At 42.0% G+C, this 21,972-nt stretch overlaps 1 protein-coding gene across 11 annotated transcripts in view; it reads left to right on the forward strand.

Annotated features, from left to right (window-relative positions):
• Positions 1-21,972, forward strand: part of PPFIA2 (PTPRF interacting protein alpha 2) — a 265,886-nt gene that overhangs the window by 149,633 nt on the left and 94,281 nt on the right. For 6 of the 11 annotated variants that reach the window (XM_080971456.1, XM_080971454.1, XM_080971458.1 and 3 more), the window contains one exon: positions 20,784-20,885. In XM_080971456.1, the coding sequence (XP_080827582.1) occupies positions 20,784-20,885 (102 nt within the window). Of the gene's footprint in view, positions 1-7,109; positions 7,158-20,783; positions 20,886-21,972 lie in introns of all 11 variants that reach the window. The other 5 variants (XM_080971449.1, XM_080971453.1, XM_080971455.1 and 2 more) reach the window with 1 other exon arrangement.

Here is a 21,972-nt window from a genome sequence, read left to right on the forward strand (position 1 = left end):
GTGCATTTTGCACCTAGTCACAGATAGCCAGAGCCACCTGACAGGTTGTTTCCTCTGGCTTCACAGCTATAATTAGATAGAATCATGCTGTTAGAAAAGGTGGATGATATCCTATGAGTCAATTGCATGACTATTCATATGGACTCACGTACTCCTCTCACAACCCCAGTGAAGTTTGCCTTTGTAATGTCTGTCTCTTATCGGACCTTTTTTTAACAAATACTGCACACCCATACTAGGATTAGAGCCAAATAATCACAACCTCACATCTTTCCCGCTGCCCACAAATCCCCCAAGTTATCTCTTTTTAACCGCATGTTCCCCCGTTCCTGATCCTCTCTAGTCCTGCTCTTTGCTGCTGTCCAAGGTCCTGCAACTCCAGCTCACCCTGTCATCCACCTGACCAGCTACGTTGGCTATCCATTGTGCCCCTTGTGGTCAGGACAGAGCACCTCTAGTTATTCAGCTTAATACAGACATACCTTGGAAGTCTAACGGAATCCATTCCAGAAGTCCATTCGACTTCCAAAATGTTCGACTTCCAAGGCGCGGTTTCCGATTGGCTGCAGGAAACTCCGCTGGATGTTTGGCTTCCAAAAGAATGTTCAAAAACTGGAACAATCACTTCTGGTTTTTGATCATTCGTGAGCCAAAATGTTCGGCAAATAAGCCATTTGAATTCCAAGATATATGAATATACAACTTGAAAGCACCTATGTCTCTTTCTGTGCACTAAACAATATTTTCCAGTGTTTCTGATCCTGCAGAAACAGCCCATTGCATGTAAGATCTATACAAACATTAAACTGAGCAGGTCAGTAGCAGGGCTGTTACTCACCGTCTTGCTGCTTTCCCCCAATACAATGTAGTTAGGGAGCAGAGCCAGATCAGTGTAGTGAGTAATGATATTGCATTCTGTTTTAAACGGTAGATCACTGGACGTCTCTGGTAGATCACTGGTAGATCACTGGCTCTCTCCAAAGCTTGGCTCCCTGAAAAAAAGCTCAACATTTTTGCCCTGCACCCCCAAAAAGGGGGTAGATCACTGCCAGTCTTTAACTCTGTGAGTAGATTGCAGTCTCTTGGGAGTTGGCCACCCCTGCTATACTGGAAGGAAGGTGTCTGTGTGGCAGCTGTGAAGAAGGTACAGTCTTTCTGTGGAGTTTGCAAGGTCTTCATTGCGGCAGTCAGCAGACTCAGCAGTCCTGGCTTCTTTTTTATGGTTTCAGTGTGGGAGGAGAGCAAAGACATATCAACGATTGCAGAGGGCAAGGCTCAAGGGCCTGCTCTTGGGTATATTCAAGATTAAATTGCAGAGCAGCAGCTCATTTTGAGAGCATTCGGCCTGGCTGTTTTTTATACCTCATCATATACGGAGGTCTAAGGGCTCCTCTAGGAATAATCACGCATGCTTGGAAATGCAGGCCCAGTTCTCGTTAAGGTGCCAGGTGTGGATCTGGGTTGCACTCCTTCAGACAGCATGCAATCAGGGGGGTGGGCAGTGTCACCTGAATGAATGCTGCTCCATACAAAAGCGGCTGTGTTAATGATGGCAACAAGCACTGCATGGGCTCTAGACATCAGGAGTAAGACATTTTGGAGGAGCAGGCAGACATGGCATGAGAAGGCTCAGTGAGAATTAGGCCACAGCCTCTCCCCCACCCCCTTCCAATGGTGCCTCTGGCTCTACAGTAACACAGTTGGCAGTGCAGTTTTTGGAAGTGTGCCACAAAAGCTAGCAAAATGCAGCCTGGCTTGACAAAAAGGTGACAGAAAGAGGGAAGCAAAATAGAAGGAGCTGTTTACGGAGACACCTGAGCCTTAAAGCTTAAGAGGCAGCTCATGCAACACAGGGATAGGATTTTAAGTGATGAGCCTTAAAGAACAGTCATTGCACCCAGAACATGTTACAGCCAAACTACTATTACATGCAGAAAGACACACAGCAATTTCCAGGCCCCCTCCCTTTTTAATTTCTTTCTTTCTTTCTTTCTTTCTTTCTTTCTTTCTTTCTTTGCAAGAAAAGCCGTCATAGGCAAGGAGGAAGAGCAGAGAAGTATCTCAGAGTTGATTACTCTTCCCTTGCCACCCCAGTCCAAGCAGTTTCGGTGATAATGCCTAAAGTAGAGCTTTTCATATTTATTTTGCTGAAATAAGTTGTATTGGATGTTGTGAATGGGTTTGCTACATAGTAACTCCAGTGTACAGAGCGGGTGAGAATGAAAAGATCCAGTTTGAATAATCCTAACTTCCTCTTTGGTTTTTTCTTTTTTCTTTTTTCTATGCTTGTTAGGGCTGGGGAGGAATATTATACTGGCTATGTTGAATCATCCAACTGTTCTAAATTATATACAAGGTGTGTGTGGACCTAATATTCACATTCCAAAATAAACAATGATAGCATGTCAAAGGCCAGCAAGATAAATTATGCGGTGCAGTTTTAGAAGCATTGTTTGATGGTGCTGGAATAATGTTGCTTATATCTTAAAATAACTTATGGAAAATAAGCAGAACGAATTCAGTAGGCTCCCTGGGGCAAGATATAAATTGTAGCTTTGTACATAGATCAGCTTAGTCAGAAGGGGAGGGTCTTTTCTAAATAGATGTATTCATATTTTAGCAATTATAGGATTTGCCCTGTGATTCAAGGAAGACATTGCCTAATTTAACTTTCAGAAGATTTGACTAAATCTTAGAGCCCGATTAACAGAAAAATGTAAGTTTATTGAAAAGGCTAACACATTGCACAATTGGTGTTCTCTCTTAAAGCTGCTTACACTTACCTGAGAGTAAGTTCCATTGAATTCAGTGGGATTTCCTTCCAAATAAATGTGTACAGAATTATGCTATAATTTAAATAAGACTTCTTCTTCTTCTTCATAGTTAACTGTATTTATGAGTCACCCATCAGAGCCCAAGGGGATGTATAGCAAAGGAGAAACAACAGAATTACACCAGTGAATAAAGCAAATACAAAACTAAAATATTCATAAAGTAGCAGTCTTTAAAAACAAAGAAGTACAAATTGCTGTTCAAGACAAACATTTCCCACTTTGACTGAAAAGGCCTGGGTAAACAGGAACTTCAACCACAAAGCAGAAAACTCAGGTTCTGCATTTAAAGTGGATTTGATGCTCTTGCGCAATAATCCCACTTTTTGAAAAGTCGGATGTTTTGCTGAAGCTGACAGGAAAATGCACTGGGAAGCATGGGAGAACAGTTGTTTTAAATGACATTGCATAACCTCCTTACAAGCAAAATAGAATCAAAATCTATAAACATCCTACAAAACCCCGTAAGGTTTTGACCTTTAAAGACCCTCATACCTTCGGGACCACCTCTCGTGGTATGCCCTGCGGAGGACTTTAAGGTCCATAAATAACAACATTTTGGAGGTCCCGAGCCTCAAGGTGGTTAGATTGGTCTCAACCTAGGGCTAGGGCCTTTTCAGCACTGGCCCCGACTTGGTCTGTCACAAGAGACCAGGGCCCTGTGGGATTTGACATCTTTCCACAAGGCCTGCAAGATGGAGCTGTTCCACCTGGCCCCTTATATGGGATTTGGTATATAAATCCCCCCCTTTTTTTCTTTTTCTTTTTTTTTGCTGGCCCACGTGGGATCAGTATGGATAGTTGGCTCGGGTGAATATCTGATATGTCCTCCCTTTATGGTCTTGATTTATGGGCTACTAATAAAATGAAGCTGCATTTTAAGCCATATTTTAATTAACTGGTTTTTGTTTGTTTGTTTGTTTGTTTTCCTATTACATTTTATTGTAATTTATATTTGGTGTTAGCCGCCCTGGCTGGGGAGGGCGGGGTATAAATAAAAAATTATTATTATTATAAACTTTGTGCAAAAATATATATATAGGATGAACTCTCAGTAAATAAGAAATGTCCCCACTGGGATCACAGACCCTCCCAACCTGCACGCATTCATACTCCCTTAATGGCCTTCTGCCAAATGACTTAAAACTTTCCTGCTTCGGATCACTTTTGGGCCATGAATCATTTTTAAGCGACTCTGTATTGCAGGCATAGGCAAACTCCGGCCCTCCAGATGTTTGGGACTACAATTCCCATCATCCCTAGCTAACAGGACCAGTGGTCAGGGATGATGGGAATTGTAGTCCCAAACATCTGGAGAGCCGGAGTTTGCCTATGCCTGCTGTATTGGGTTGTTTTTACTGCTGGAAGATACTCAACAGCTGGTTATGCATGTGTTTATGTGGCTGACTATCTGCTGCTTTCTAAAGGAAAGGTAACATAATAAATGTTTTATAGGTGTCCATCCACACTTAATGGCACTATATTTACAGAGCTTACACATAAAGGCTGTTGTAGGCACACTCTTGGATCTTCAGGTTTCCGGAGTATCAGATCATGCACAAATGCAGATGTGGCTGCTTTCAATGCTTTGATTTGATTAAATGTTTTGATTATGTGTATGCCACTCTAGGTTCTTGGGGAAGAAAGGGCAGGGTAAAAATATAGCAAATGACCCAACACTTAGTTGCAAATGCTGAGATTGGTAGTGTGTTGGGGGGGGGGACTCTGTTATTAAGACTCTGGTACCCAGTTCAGTGGAGAGAAACCTGGGCATATTATGGTGTTTATTTATTGAAGCACATCAAAGGCATAGGACTTCCTTGCTGATGGTTTCAGATGTTACAGAAAAGCAGGGCAGAGGAAACATGGTTTTTCACTTCCCATGTTTCCCGAGTATTGGAGCTTGTGTAGCTTTCCATCAATGAGACATACAAGTTGTGTCTGCATCTGGACTTTGTTCATCTAACTGTTGCACTTCTGGTATTGCATAGGCTACCCTGAAAAGAGAAGTAAGGGTTTCTTCCCCCAAAATCATGGCAGCCTCCTTTGAGATCATAAATATTCTTTGCCTGTCATTTCCCACCTTCTATAGTTCAAGGCTACTCAGAGCTATTTTCGATGCATCAGGCTGGTATGATTGCTGTCTGCTATTTTTGCAGCAGCCTGTGGAAGCCTGTGCAGCGGGGAAGATGATAAGTTATGATCATTACAATCTGCTGCAGCAACAGACATCCGTGTTGATGGTTGGGATAGAATAAAGGAGCTGTTTGGCAATGGAACTGTAGGAATAACGGAGACGACGGGAGGTTGGATGCAGGTGAGCTGTGCAGAAGCACGCTGGCAAGGATGCTCCAAGCAAGCTGCCGGCTAGCTCTGTAGAGGCTCCTTTTATTAGCAGAAGTCAACAATTGGAAAAAGTAGTGAAACCACCCTGAACGTATTTCTATCTAAGAACATTTCCAGCGTTAGCAAATACACGTGTCAGCAGGTGTTTCCCCTAAATGTTCCCCCCGATACTTGATTACGTCTGCGTCCCCCGTCATGCTCCAGCCAAGCGTTATGTCTAGCAAATACTTTGTGAGAGGACAAACGGTCAGGGGGAAAACCCTGTTTTCTAGCCAAGAAGGCAAAAGATCAGGGAGAACAGGCGCAATGCTCCTTGACATACTGTTGCATGTCTGGTGCGAGGTTTGCCTTCGCAAAGCGGAGCGTTACCTGCACATGGAACAGACTCCCTTAGGAGGTTGTGGACTCTCCTTCACTGGAGGTTTTGAAGCAGAGGTTGGATGGCCATCTGTTATGGATGCTTTCGTTTGCACTTCCCCCATTGCAGAGGGATAGACTAGAGAACCCTCAGGGTCCCTTCCAACTCTACTATTCTATGAATGCTACGCATTGCAGAGTGAGGCTTGTAGCATTATGGGCCCATTTGTAGATGGTTCCTTTCATCACTGACATCCAAAGAGCAGGAAGGCTATTGTAGTTTTATTCCAGCTGTTTAGGTTGCTCATTATACTTTAGAAATGGCTGAAAGTTTTGCCCAGGGAATGATTTTGTCACTGATTGATGGCTTAGGTGTTTAATTAATGGCTGGAATGTTTATTCCTCCCTGCTATGCTTTTAGCACTCCTCTAATGACATGAATGATCATAGCATTCAGACAGGGTGCTGTTATGTTTGTTTCTGCAGGATGTCACTAATCTTGATTTCTTCACCATCCTTGATCAGGAACATCTGTTGAAATCAGACACCACTTTCCTCTTTTCTCTGCTGGATTTCTGAATGTGTCACTTCAGTGTGTTATCGTAAAAAAACAAAAAAACCACAACCCTGGAAGTCTTTGCTGTGATTAACTGTCCAATTATAACTATTATTTCGGTCCCACTTACACCCAGCAATAAGCAATGCTAAAGAAGTCAAGCCAAGATGTCAACTTAATTTCTAATGTATTTTTTAAGCAAAGAGAACATTGCAAGCAAGATGCATATTTCTTCTTTATCCTTTAAAGTAAATTGGTGGTGATTTTGGTCAACTTTCTCCCCTTGCAACCCCCCCCCCCCCACCATTATAATGGTGTGAGCTTCTCCTTGTTGTCAGACTGCTCTGAGCTTTGTGACTGAGGTGCTTCATTTTTTTATTGGTCAAGAACTGGCTGTCTAAGTTGTATTCAGAGTAGGCCCACTGAAATTAATGAACCTAAGTTAGTCATGCCCATTAACATCAGTGCATCTTTTCTGAGCACAACTTAGTTGGCTACAACTATTATACTACTGCAAGACCGATAACGTTGTAAGCATTAGGTGTGCGGTACTGCTGAAACAGATATTGGCTTTCTTGCTCACATTGCACTGGATGGATTTTGTAAAAGGAACCATACAAATTAGCTATATATTTGTTGATGGAGTCCTCCATGAACGTTTCCCCCTGGAATTTGTAAATATAACAAGATAATCATTTAATATTTATTGGGCTGCAATCTTCAATTCACAACTGTGAGGCAGATCAATAGGGAGTTGGGGTTTGGTCTATTTTTAAAGTCCTTTTAACTAACAGTTCTCAATGTGTCTGCATTTGTGCCTAAGTACCAATCAAAATACATGCTAATGAACTGGCTGACAATCAGGATATAATTTTCACTGCCATGTGTTGCAAGCAGTATTTTATGAGGTGCACTTAATAATTAGCACTTGTCTTTTAAATTGTATACCTGCACCATGTTTAAACCTTATATCAGGGTGGCTAACCTATTCCCACCCCCACCCCCTTGCTGATCTACAGCTTCCATCAAGCCTTTCTGACTTGGGGAGTCCAACAGCATCTGAGTGGGTGAGTAGAGGGAGCCACCCCTACTTCACACCATATTTACCAAAAGCATATTCATCCTCCTGAGTGCCAATTCTTATGTAGCCAACATGGCGCCATCCACATGCAAGAGGAAAGGTATTAGCAGCATCAGAGAACCCAAATGTATGTAGTACAAAAAGAACACAAAATGCTAGCGGGGAGCCCCCAAAAGATTTTCCCTAAAGCAACCCAGTGAAAACTGAACTTGCACAGAACTACAGTCGTGTCTGTTTGGGGCATGGAGGGAAACTGAAAATTATGGTGGGGTGGAGGGCAGAAAGAATGGATGATCCTGGAAAGGGGCATGTTTCAAGTCCCAGTTGTAATGTCTAATTATAAAATTTCCCTTTGGACATGCAATGTTTATATCTGATTAATTACATGGCAAAAGACACTTCCTGTCAGCATTACTGATTTGATAATTCTAATATTCAGGAAAGCACTTAGTTGTGAAAGCCATGTTTTTCTAACCTTTAACCTTCGGCTTACTAGTGGGTGCAAGCTGTCAAATCCTTCACATTCTCAGTCTTTTATAACATGGCATCAATGACGGCAAAGAAAGAATTTTACATTTACTGTGCCACACTGCCTTGCTTTAAGTTCTTTGTATATGCTTCTTTGTTGCTTGATTCTTGGGTCTGCTGTGTTCATTTGAAAATGTTTCCCTACATACCAGAGTTTCATTTGTTGTAGTACACCACTTAGGGCAAACATCAATAAAGTGAATAGCTGGATCTATTGGACAAAAAGAGAGAAACTATAACTAAGGCACCATATTCACTGTAAATTTAAAGTAATGCCATGCCACTTTAAACAGTAATCACTTCTTCCAAAACATCATGGAAACTGTATTTTGCTAAGGGGGCTGAGAGTTGTTGGGAGACCCCTATTTCCCCCAGAGAGGTACAATTCCCAGAGTTCCCTTGGAAGAGGAGTTGACAGTTAAACCAACAAGACTTGGTGTTTCCCTACTTGTGGAATGATCTCCCTAAGGAAACTCGCCTCGCACATTTGTCAGACATCTTTAGGCACTAGGCAAAAACACTTACCTTTGGCTAGTTAAACAATCTATGACCTTTTAAACTATTTGGGGGGAGGGTATTGGTTTTGTTTGTTACTGCGGTATGCATTTTTGTGCTTTTATAGTGTGAACCAGCCTGTGATCATCTAATGAAGGGTGGCATAGAAATTCTAATAATAATAATAATAATAATAATAATAATAATAATAATAATGCTTTAGATGTATAGTGCAGATGGGGCCCAGCATCGCTGTGTGCTATTGATTTAAACCAGGACTAGGGAGCCTGTGGTCATCATAACTACCCACTGTAGATCAGCTCCCATCATAGCAATCTACTGGTCATGCTGACTAGGCCTGATGGGCCCTAGTCATCTGGAGGGCCACAGGTTCTGCAGTCATGCTTGAAAGTAGCATGTGAAATGTACAAAGCCATCCTATTTTCATGAGCAGTGTCCATGGAATTATTCTGTATTCACAAGGGGACTTAAGGAAAATTCCTACCTGCTAGGCCTATTTGGGAATCTTTGGTGAGGGACTTCATCAAATCCAAATGCACATTCTCTACTGTCTGACCCCTATCTACACGCTGCTTGTCATTCTCAAAGAACTCTAAAACATTAATGGGACAGGACTTATCTTTGGAGAAGCCGTGCTGATTTCCCTCCTACAGTTCTTGTTCTTCTATCAAGGAGTACCCTTTAGCTCTTACTCATATATGTAGCTGCTCTTAAAAGGGGGGGGGTGTCATTTGTGTAGCAAAAGTCTTTGCTTCTGTCATCTGGCTTCCTACAGCCAGCTTATACTTTTCTTCATTCTCTTGTTTATTCCTACAACCCATCTCCTCTCCAACACACAACTGCTTTCCTGGATCCAAACACTGGCTTGAATTTCAAAGCCGAGTTTGTCCCTTTCCGTTTTGAGTTGTCCCCAGTGGCCCCATCCGGCAGAAATACTCCACAAGATTCAAGCCTGCCAGGGAAAGGTGGTCACGGAACTTGTGTGGATATAAAATGTGTGTTCCCCACAACATCATGCTGAACTGGTTCTGATTTATGTCGCATATTGGCAGATTTTTTTCTTCTTCTAAAAATCAATTTAGTGGGAGACAACATTAACACAACAGCTTGGCTGTATTTTTAGTAGATATCCATTACATGCTAAGTATAAGCTAATGGAGCTGCCCTACTTGCCCAGTTTTTAATAGCAGTGGAGCCTTTACTAGCCAACGTTTTCATTATAAAGGTCTTATTTTGATCAAAGCTCAGCTGTCACAGTTTAAAATCTCATTTCTTGCGACAGCTAGGATATAAACTCAAAGGACAGTTTAGTTAAAATGATTATGAGAACTTGAAAATACAGAAGGAATGTATGATTTGACGTAGTAACTCATTGCTATAGCATTTTCCTTAAAAACAAGTAGTCATTTTAAAAAAATGTTGGCACCATGGGGTAACAGTTACAGTTCTATTAATTCAGCATTATATTTTGCCCACAGGAAACTCAGGAACTCTTGAGTGGGTTTGTAGAAGTGAGCAGGGGTCAAGCTCAGTGCTGTGAGTGGTTTCCACCACAAGCCTTTCATAGTACAGTGGTACCTTGGCTCTTGAACGCCTCTGTAGTCAAACGTTTCAGAACTCGAATGCCGAAAACCCAGAAGTAAATGCCTCAATTTTTGAACACCCTCGGAAGTCGAAATACTGGCATAATCCATAGAAGCTTTGCTTTGCTTTTGTGTCCAGATGGGCGGGGTATAAATAATAAATTATTATTATTATTACTATTATCCTAGAAAATAACTTCTCTGGCATCCTTGCCAATGTTGTTTTTTGAAAGGTGGACTGTTCTAGTTCAGAAGGTAGTTCTTCCTGTCTAGAAAGATGTGTTTAAGTACACACATTTTTACCCTCTTTAGATATTTATTCATACAAATGGATGCCAAAACTGTTTCATTCTATGGCCTTGAGACAGTTGTGCTTTAAAAAAAAAAAGAAAATGCAGCAATATCGGCAAAATGTTTTTTGACCTTCTCTTTGTTTTATTGGGCTGTATGATTAAATAATTTTCCTCTACCATCCTTCACTTCTGCAGAGTGACAATACTGCCATTGAATAATTTGTTTGGTATTGGAATCTGTCCAGAGGCAAACATTCAGCCATATTCTATGTTTTCATTGCTAGTCTGACCTCATTCACTCCATCCAGGGTAGAACATTTAAAGTAGTGTGTCCTATGCAGATTTTGATTAAGAAAACAACTACTAATGACTGGTCAAGTGGCTAAAGAGGAGATAATTTTTCTATGGTAAACATATCTTCAGTTCTGTTCTTTAGACCATTGATCCTGCTGATAGATTGCACCTCACAAGTGGGTGACACACCTCCACCTAAGATGAGTGGCAACAAATGGTGTGCTGGTAAATTTTGTAGAGTAGGATCTTGTCATGATACTTGTCATAACCACGTCCCCAAAGGAGTTCATAGTCATACCTTGAGCTAGCAAAGGTTGGCATGTTAGACATTGCTGTCCCTGATCAGTCATGAAGCATGATTAAAATACTGTACTGTATTTTATACTGTAGTTACCTGGGAGTAAGCATCACCGAACTTCAGGGGGGAGTGCTGGCATGAAGTAGGAACCCCATCAAAGAAAAGGAAAGAAATATCCCGCCTCTACGTGATTGTTTTTCTTATTTTCCGATCCCCTCTATGCTGACAACTGTAGAACTTGAATAACTCATTACAGTGGCAGACCTTGGCATCTCAAGTGCCCTGTGCTATGTCAAAATTTGGTGCCCCCACCTCTTGCCTTCCATACTGCATCATAGTTGTGGTGCCCCCAAAGCTCTGCTCCCAGTGGAACCAAACTGGTTGTGCTCCCCTAAATCTGCCTCTGCTTATTATCACCTCATTCATCTGCAGGATCAGGCAGGTTCTGTAGTTTACTCTGGGGCTGGGGCAGAGGGTGCCATTGCTCCTCTTCTTAAAAAGTTTTGAAGCTGTTCTCTCCCACCCTTCCTACTCTAGTGCAGTATAAGTTGCATTAGTGCTATTACTTTTCTTTTCTCATTGTTTTAGAAGCTTTCAAAGAGAAAGAGTGACCAGATGCAAACAGAGCAGGATGTCTGTATCTTTAAATAGCTGTGTAGAAAAGAGAAGTTATGCAGGCACAACTTTTCTGAGCTTGAAAGGGCCTTGAAAGGATGAAGACTACTTGCTTTTCTGCTGATATATTTGCTTTTGAAATTAGAAAATTCTGGTGATAGGTTCACATTTACCTGCAGAATAATCTCTTGATTCTTTTTTGTTGTATGCTGAGCCTTGAATGGTCGTCACCATTTTGCCCCACTTACTGTCTTCAAAGTTTAAAGATACTGCACCCATTTACGCAATTCATTGTTTTAAGTGTGTCCAAATGTCCATACAGAACAAGGTATGAGTAACGCAGCTGGGGAACGTGTTTATTTTTACATCTGAGGAAATAGTTTTGGTCAGACTCAGTGTGATTCTCAAGTCATGTTAGGGTGACTCAGGGCTCTGTCCTATCCTAAAAGAGTTTACATAATTTGGTCCAGGTGGTAAAGGTATTTGAGAAATCAAAGGACAGTCGAGGGGGAGGGATGAGTCATGTCACTATTTCAGAAAAAGTAACACGTACTGCTGTCAAGTCATTCATAGGCCATCACTCTAAATAGTACATGACTCTCAAAGATAACAGAATAAAATAAATGAGGCATGTACCATTGGTTTTGTTTTGTTTTGTTTTTTTAAAAAAACATGTTTCATAAAGACCAGTAAAGCCTATATCGTGTAAGTTACCAAAAAGTAAGAGAACTGGGCATTTTTAATCAAATGTCTTACTCATTGCTAAGTGAGCACAAGCAAGTGAAAGTCCTGTAGATGATTGAAAATCTATTTAAGTTTGTAAACTAATATAGAAAGGAAACAATATGGCAAACTGAATAAACCGAATAGCCAGCTCTCTTATTGGCATGCACCATATACAGTGGTACCTCGGGTTACATACGCTTCAGGTTACACACTCCGCTAAGCTAGAAATAGTGCTTCAGGTTAAGAACTTTGCTTCAGGATAAGAACAGAAATTGGGCTCCAGCAGCGCGGCAGCAGCAGGAGGCCCCATTAGCTAAAGTGGTGCTTCAGGTTAAGAACAGTTTCAGGTTAAGTACGGACCTTCGGAACGAATTAAGTACTTAACCCGAGGTACCACTGTATAGAGTGATTTTAGACTTTTATTTCTACTAGGCAGTGCTTTTCTTTTAGAAATAAGGTGCCAATGCTCACAATAAAGTTGTTGCAGTAAGTGTCACGCTTTTAACCAATGCTTTTCTTCTACCCTTGAGTACCCCCACAAAGAAGCACTGGTACTAGGGGCTATGCCCCTGCCCCTGCCCCTGCCCCTGCTCACCAATCCCTCTGCCATTTCCCCCTTACTAACTGCCTGGAGTTTTGCAGGCACAGATGCATAACGGCCATGGCAGGTGAAGGGAAGGCCACAAGAATGACACAGGAGACTGGTATTGGGTTGAATTAGGCCACAACTTTATTGATTACAGGAAAGAGGAGGTTTGGCTAAGGCATTGGGCATGTATCCCACCTGCTACCTGATGGGAACCTAGTGGGGTCAAACCTTTGCTGCGGAGTAGCCTCCAGCATGGATTGGATGCCACAGCCCCGCCCAGGCCACTGTTGGGAGAGGTGTATGGGCCCATTGGTCCCCCCAGCAGACTCCTGGACAGAGACATCCCTCCTGGACCCCTCTAACAAGGTGACTAAGGATGCAGCCCAATGCCTTATCCTCCCAAGTTGTGATGGTTGCTACGAGGTAGGTGAAAACCTACAAGCCCAGCCCATTTGCTTACAGGAGAAAGGGAGCCCTGAATATGGCGACCGAATTAACCACAGCAAGGTCCATAGGCAATGTGCCCACTTCCGCCCTCCCTACCCCACTGGGCCCCTAAAGACTGGGTGGATGGAAAAATCCCATGACGATCAGCCAAGAGGGTAGCTGACACCTGGACGACCCCTTAAATAGGCTGGGCTGAGATTGCAGCGGGCACTGCCCACCCTTTCTTGAGTGTCTGACTTGGCCAGAGGTGGGCAGTGCCAGCTATCCCTTTCCCTGGCCGCGCCTGGAAGATAGCAGCCTCCCTGAACCCACCACTGCCATGCCATGCTGTAACAGCCACCCACCCGGAGTCCCAGGTGAGCAGATATTCCCTTCCCATCCCATGCAGCTACTAAGCTCATTATTCCCCTTCACGGCCCTGTTTTTGATGCTGTTTTGGTCGTCTCTTCTGCAATTCTGCTTTGCACCTTTGCTTTCACCTTCACCCTCATGCCCTCATGTCCGTGCTTGCTCCCCTCTCCTTTTGTGCAGCCCCTTTACACGCACACCAGCCCCTCTAGTGACTTGCTGTGCCTTTTTCCTCCCACACGTTGCAACTACTCAGCCCCCTTTTCACCTCTGCTGTTTAATGCCACAGTTTCCCTCTGTGCCCCTCCATATGCTTTACTCAAAGCTCTGCCGTGGTTAAAAACCACCGTTTCCTTCTCAGTTACCTCCACCCCTGCTTTACTCAAACTTCTGCTGTTGTTTTAAACCACCACTCTTCCCCTGTCAGGGTCCCTCCCTTCTCACTCTCTTTTGACGGCTGCTGGTGCTGTGCAGCCTGCCTTCTCTTTTGCACCCCTGCCCCAGCCTGACCTCATACAAATCCAGGATTGTGATTTGGCACAACAGATCCTTCAGTGGTGGACACAGGAAGATAGCCTTGCATGTTTATGTATATAGGAGGATGGGTGTATCCATAGGTTTTTCTATGATGATGATTTTAAATGAGTTGTGAAACACCTCTTGGGTCAGTGATGAAACTGATATTGACCAGCAGAGAGAGGATACCAAAATTTGTATCATGAGAATTTGTAGGCAGGTCCTTGTGACAGTATTGGTTCCCATTTACCTACTGGCAACATGGAAGAATGGTGCATGGTCTCTTTTCCAATCATGTCAGTTTCCAGGATATGTGGGAATTTGAGATCCTCTTTTCCCCCTATCTTTAAGAGATGATTGGGGTTGGCAGTGCTGATCATCAGCTAGGTTTGGGTGAAGGTGATCTATGATCAAAGCAGCAGGCATGCAGTTTCCTGCTGAGTCTCTTGTTCTCTGGATTTGAGCCATTGTGTAGCCACAATCACTTCCTCTTCCCCCATGTCAGCTGGGAAAATCTTGAATGAGACCCATGTGTTTGTTGTTTGTAAAACGAAATTGTGTTTTCAGACAGAACACATTTTAATACATACATCTGTATGCATTTTGAAACAATTGCCTTGCCAAATGTCCTTTTCAAGATGAACAATAACAGTAAAGCACAGAAATCTACTAAAATTAGACTTTCTCCTTCTGTTTACAAAATTCCCATTGAAGTGCAGTATCCTAAGTTGTATGTTAAAATTGCTTGCCATTGTGTAAGCATTCTATATAAAATAGGTCAGCTTATAGTACTGGCATTTGGACATTATGTTGGCAGAACAAATGTTAATTTTCTACCACTCTGACAGTGCAAAGTAGAAGGCATGTTGCACTAGATGTTGCATATTAATTGAAAAGGCTTTCATAATGTGCAACATCTGGGTTGTATGGAACGTGACATGACAATGAAATATAGAAAAATAGATTTGTGTTAAATAAATGTGGAACATCCTAAGGCACAAAAGGAAGGACTGTGTGCATGGCTGAAATATTAGTCAAACCAACTGAGAAATATGATCGTGCATTGTTTCTAAAGTTTATTCAGGCTGATGGGGAAATTCTAGACAAACCCACAAAACAGGATTTGGATGGCATGTTCAACAGCCATTGGCTTAGGTAAGCATGGCTTGGGAGCAGAAAGGACCAGAAAGGAGCAAACCAGATTCAAGCTCCTCCTTGGAAGCCCATATGTTTGTGCAGTTCCAGTAAACCATAGTAGGGCTTTCTGTGTCATATGAACCATGCCACTGCATTTTTAAACCATTGCAAACTTTGTAAAATTATTGCATAAAAACTCATGATTGCTCCTGTTATCAGACTCCCATCTCCTTTCTAGAGAAAGCTGTTCACTCCAGCAGATGATTATGTCTCAATATGGCAGACGTGATCACTGATGACATTGTAGGGACACCTTCTCTTGAGGTGTCAGCCTCATCACAGGCTTAATTAACAGATCTGTTCCCATTAAGGGTGCCATACGATTGTCATACTGAGTTTCTCTCTCCTCAAGTTCACAGCTGTCCACACCTCAGCTTGATGGGTCAATGAAACCAGTAGCTTAATTATTTTGAAGGCAAATGTTTGGAACTCAAATCTCTGTTCTCGGGCGGGATTTATCTAAAACAATTCTAAGTCTGTGGATCAAAAAAGATAATCGCAGACAGACCTAACCGAGCTGAACACAAAGCAACAATATTTCTGTGCCAGGGTGCTTTTTCTTTCCCTTTCTCCTCAAAAAGACCGCCTTCTTTTACTGCACATGAAATATGAATGTTTATTTGGCAAAAGAATTTGTGCACGCGGTAAATGTTTCTCTTGTTCAGAGGAAGCTGGGAAAGAAGAGTGAGGATCACTGTCAGCACCTTTTCACCTTGTCGGAAACCATTTACAATGAGACTATGTAGAAGATGCCTGCGACCACTTTCACCGTCCTTACCTCCCATCTCCTAGTCTTCATCTGCACTGTGTGCTCTGAGCATTCCCTGGGTAGAACTTTTCCGTGTTATCTGGATTCCTACTTTTTGCTGTGTCACAGATCATGTGTGCAACTTGTACCCCCATTGAAATCAATGATAAATTAATCACTGAAATTGATTTCACGGGGTCTGTTCCTAAGCATGACTAAAGCTGCATTTACAGCATGTATTTAAAGCACTATGATCAGTGTCAGATTTACATATAAGCTAAACAAGCTATAGCTTAGGGCCCCACTCTCTTGGGGGCCCCCAAAAAATTAAAGGGGAAAAAACTGGATCTACATTTCCAAAATATAAGATAAAAAACAAATTAAATAAAACCTACATACAGCAACAGTGTTTTGTGTTGTGTAGTCTCCTATGGGGCCCCACCTGCTAGCCTGCTCCCTAAAATATCACTGGTTTGCTCATTTCTATATCAATTACTTTTATAAAATACATAGTTTGTTATGTGCAAATGGCTTTAGATACCTATTACTGTAGGTCCAAAAATTACCATATAGCATATATTCCACACAAAAAACAGCAACAATTTCTTGTTGACAAAGGACAGCTGGACATATAAAGGGCCCCATTACCTTCAGTAGCTTAGGGCCTCATCAAACCTAAATCCGGCCCTGACTATGATACATCTATAAACAGTCATGATTTGCCCCCCAAAGGACCCTAGGAGCTGTTTCTCAAGGGTGCTAAGAGTCGTAGGGAGACTTCTATTCCCGTCACAGAGCTATAATTCGCAGCATAGTTTTAACAATCAAGCCCTCTTCACAGAAAGCTCTGGGAAGGGAATAGTGGCATCTCAGCAAACTCTCAGCACCAAACATGGGGAAAACCATGACAGTGGTCTCATAGTGCTTTAAATGTATGGGGTGAATGTGGCCTAAATCTGGATCCAACCCATAAATTCTGTGCACAGAGAGCAGATGAGGACATGGAGGTCAGAAGTGGGCACAGCAGCTGGTATCTCTCTTCAGAAGCATGTGTTTTTTCAGACTTATGTGTCAAGAGCCATAGATATTTGTGACTTGTTTCTGAACACTATCCTGATAAATGTTCATGTTCATGGAATACCATGTAGCATCAGAAAGCTAGTTATTCTTTCCCCATAATCTTCTGGCAATTCTATTTTTTGTTTTTCTTTAATTATTGAAGCCCCCTTTCCAAAAGTGTGTTATAAAAAAATTAAACATCATGTGGTGCAACATGTTTAGTCCTTCAAATTTCAGGATTAAAAAGTGGGATTATCTGCTGAGTAATTTTCCTGCTTCACTTTTTAATTGGTGTGGTAACACCACAGTTGCCTTGTAAACTTTAAGAGTGCAGTTTGATCTGTCAAACTGTATTAGTTATGCAGCAGTTTCTACCTTGAGGCCTCCCAAACTATGACTGACCATGCAACATTTCTGCTGCAAACAATAATTCTAGATGACAGTATCCCTTTGGTTTCTGTGCATCTATGAGGCAAATGCAGAGCAGAGGTCATTATCATCACAAGCTGTTATGTAACTGCATAGAACAAAAGCATGCATTCCTGTGCTTTAACGTGGGGCAACGTATTCTTAGAGACTCAGCTATCCGACGGTGCCTAAGAGCCAAGCTACACATCCAACTTTAAAATAACTTTTGTGTCAACAAATGGCATTTACCTGTGCTTTTGTCAAGCATGAATTCAAAACTGCTGTCTTACCCCATTATTAACTCATCCCTCAGGAGTCAAGCATGACGGAAATAATCTCATTTTTAAAGCAGAAAGAAAAGCTTAATTTTCCTGTGAGGCAATCTCGGGGGGCGGGGGAAGGTCTGCTATTATATCCCCAGCAGAAGATCTTTGTCTGTTTCCTTTCAGGACAGAGAAGCCAAAGCTTTGAATAGCTAGGTGCAGCCTAGGTAAAGGGTAAAGGGACCCCTGACCATTAGGTCCAGTCACGGATGACTCTGGGATTGCGGTGCTCATCTCGCTTTACTGGCCGAGGGAGCCGGTGTACAGCTTCCGGGTCATGTGGCCAGCATGACTAAGCCGCTTCTGGCGAACCAGAGAAGCGTATGGAAACCCCACTTACCTTCTCGCCGCGATACCTATTTATCTACTTGCACTTTGACGTGCTTTCAAACTGCTAGGTTGGCAGGAGCCGGGACCGAGCAACGGGAGCTTACCCCATTGCAGGGATTCAAACCGCCAACCTTCTGACCGGCAAGCCCTAGGCTCTGTGGTTTAACCCACAGTGCCACCTGCCTAGGTGCAGGTAAGCAGAAAATTTAAGCTGATACTTTTTACCCCTAACACCAAAATAAATTTACTGGTTTGTGGGGGGCGAGGGATCTGGTGTCAGCAATACTGAGATGTCTAAATAATACATGCAAGCAATGCATGTATTAATTTGGGCTTTTGTTCCAATAAAATCAAGTTAGTTTTAATTGATTAAGTACAGTAATTGATTAAATCCATATAGATTTGCATACAATTGAAACAATAGTTTTGAAGGCAAGCCTTTGCTTTCAGATGGATATATGTGTGTGAATGTCACTGCAGATGTTAGCTTAGAAAAGTAATTAGACAGCATGTCCACTCCAGGTGCCCAAGAGGCTAGCTCTGCCACTGCCCCCATCCGGGCATTCAGACAGAATCCTTCCCCCTGGACCTCTTTACCAGGGTACCCTGATATTTGATCAAGAAGTAGTGTGTAGGACTCCTTTCCTCTGTTTAGGCTAAGGATGTAACTCAATGCCTTTTTCTGTCAGCAAGTTGTGACAGTTGCCAGATAGGCCCAATTCTTCCCTGGTCCCAAATACAGCGACCAAGTAACTCCATAGCAAGACTGTCCATTTACCCATGGTCAGCTGAGGCTGATGACAACACCAGCTGGCCCCATGGGAAATAATCTCCCCTCCCAGTTTGCCCATAGCCATGCCAGGCTGCAACTGCCGCCGCTGCCAAAATGGTAAGCGGTTTTGTGTTCCTTTCTAATAATGAATGAACAAGTCATCAACTAAAAGCAGCTAAGTCAAAACACCAATTTTAGTTCCTCGATGAGATGAAGCTGGCTGAAATCCAAATATTTTAGTTTAAACAGTTACTGCATCAGAGTGATGAATGATTAACCTCTGCAAAAACTATAAATCATCAAATCTGTAATTTACTGCCTAACCTTATAAAAACCTCAGACACACTCTCCTGCAGAATCCACTCCTGCTTAAGCTTTTAATATTCTCTCTGTACTGTATTGATCTGCTTCACCGTGGTTTAATTAAACTAAGTGAATTATATTATTAAGGTATAATTATTTCAGAAGAGTCTTTAGAATACAATAACATAATGGATTGGAAAACCATTTTACGAAGTGACATATATGCTTCAGATTATTGTGTGCATTCTTTGAGACATTGAGGGTATTATCAGGCATAGGCAACCTTCGGCTCTCCAGATATTTTGGACTACAACTCCCATGATCCCTAGCTAACAGGACCAGTTGTCAGGGATGATGGGAATTGTAGTCCAAAACATCTGGAGGGCTGAAGGTTGCCGTTGCCTGCAATAGATTGTCAATAACAACTGCCGCCTAATAACAACAACTAAAAATCCTCCCCATTCCTAAGTTACATAGGTTGCTGAAAAAGAAGTTTGGCAGGAAAACCAGTAGTGGATTCTTGTGTGAAAGGAATTGTAAGCTTCATTCAGATAATGATCACAAATTCCTAGGCTGGGTATGAGTTCAGAGGCACCATGTTTTTTAAATCTTAGCATATGTCTTCCCACCCAACTACCATTTTGTACTGGGCTCTGGCTGGTGGATCTAAAATATTAAGCATATCCCACAAGTTCCATCCTGCCAGGTGAGTGGTTGGTAGCAGTCAATACCAATAGTAGCCTCACTGGCTTTGAAAGGCATAGGAGGTGAACTTGCATGGGACTGATCAATAATACTATGTGTGTTTTACTATGCCACGGGTATATATAATGTCACTGTGTTGAACAGAAAACACTTTCATCAAAGATTTACCTTATAATGCTAATTAAAAGATGGAAGGATATAGTTGCAAGGAAAGTGTTCAGCTCTCCTTTCCTGCCAACAATTCTCTGTGGCAAATTGCTTCCTCCTGATCAGTTTTGATCCAGTGTTTATTCACCTGATCTCCAAGATCAGAACTAAGCCAGAATGAGGGGGTGGGGGCATTTGCAGAATAGTGGGCAGATGATGGAAAGGCATGTCAGTTAACCCATACAATTGCCCTGGACTCAGCCACACATTTATGTTACCTCAGAAAACATAGGTTTGGGGACATATGAGTGCTAAGGAAACAGACAGTTTTGCCCTAAAATGTAATACAGTGGTACCTCTACTTACAAACATGACCTGTTTTAGGGTGCCGTTCGCACCCCGAAAAGTCCGTAAGTAGAGTGCTGCTACTGCGCATACGCGAAGCACGCAGATTGCTTCTGTGCGCATGCGCACAGGGAACCCGGAAGCAAACACTTCCGGGTTTGCTGCGTTCGTAACCTGAAAAGCCGCAATGTGAAGCAAGCGTAACACAAGGTATGACTGTACTGGTGGCTTCTGTTACAAGAATTTTAAAATACATTATGCGAACCTTATACTGACACCTGACAGCATATTTTACTGTTCAGTGGAATATAACTCTAGACTTTTGGTACTTTTCAAAGCAGGGCATAGGCCCTTCATATTAATCTGAGAGAGGCATTTCATTCCCATTGTTTTCAAAAGTTCTCAGAAATTTTCCAGCACTCAAGCTTTAGTTCTGTTAGATTTTCTGAAATTGGAGATTAAATCAATACAATATTTTCATGCTAAATGTTTTCCTCTTGCATATTTTCTCCATCTTTGCAGGAATTTGCTGCACTTACAAAAGAGCTAAATGCATGCAGGGAACAACTACTGGAAAAAGAAGAAGAAATTTCTGAACTGAAAGCTGAAAGGAATAACACAAGAGTAAGTATAAAAACAATCAGTTATGCGTTTTCTGTACAACGATGTATCAGATAATTTTAGCACTGCTTTTTATCTTATAAAATTCTATGAGAATTGTGAAAATACATTCTGTGCCTGGGTGGGGGAATCTGTAGTTCTCCAGATGTTGATGGACCAAAACCATCGTGCCTGACTATTGACATGCTGGCTGCAGCTGATGGAAGTTAGAATCCAACAATATTTGCAGAGCCACCGGTTCATCAATGTCATTCTTTTGTAATAGCCTTTTGATAGTTCAAGTGGTTTGTTTGGAAATTCATATCTTGAGTTCTATTTTCCACCTGCTCTTTGGGGAGTAGTTTAAAAGTAGACATTCACTGATCAGATTTGGGTTCATTTAGCATTTATTAACTTTCTGGATTTCTCCCAGTCTGGCTTTTGATCAAAGTGTGAAATTGAACAGTGTCTAGCACCAAAAAGATTGACAGGGAAAATTTGGCTTCTAATCAGTTGATTCCCAAAACCTTTTCATGGTCAATGTTGTTACTGGAATATGACAGTGTGTGGACTGGTGAACATTCCTGGGATAATTTTTGAGCAGTTCTGACTTTTCAGAGCAGCGATATACCAAAGAGTACTAATGTATGATGAGTAGAGGAGTCTTCCTTACAGAATTCCTATCTCCCTACCTTTCTGATCAATGTTTATACTGAACCAGTTTAAATATGGAATTTTGGAGTTAGTGTTATAAGCATGATGAAACCTGGTCATGTGTTTGATGTTTCTTCCAACCCATGTACTACCAGTTTCACAGGGATTTCCTTCAGAATGGATAAATATATGTATGGAAAGAAAAGTATCTTTGATGCCTTCATCCATTAGGCAGAAGTTGCATTTGGTAAAGCAAATACCACTTTGTAGAAGTTGGGATCCACAGGAAAAGGCATATCTTTGGCAGCTTCTTAATTTAAGAGCTGTATTGTCTAGGACCCCCTTACTGATTTTCCCAGTTGTGATGTATGGAAGTGAGAGCTGGACCACAAAGAAGGCTTGTCGCCTGGAGAATTGATGCTTTTGAATTGTGGTGCTGGAGGAGACTCTTGAGAGT

This window comes from Podarcis pityusensis (assembly GCF_964106645.2).
Source record: "Podarcis pityusensis genome assembly, chromosome: 10".
NCBI lineage: Eukaryota > Metazoa > Chordata > Lepidosauria > Squamata > Lacertidae > Podarcis > Podarcis pityusensis.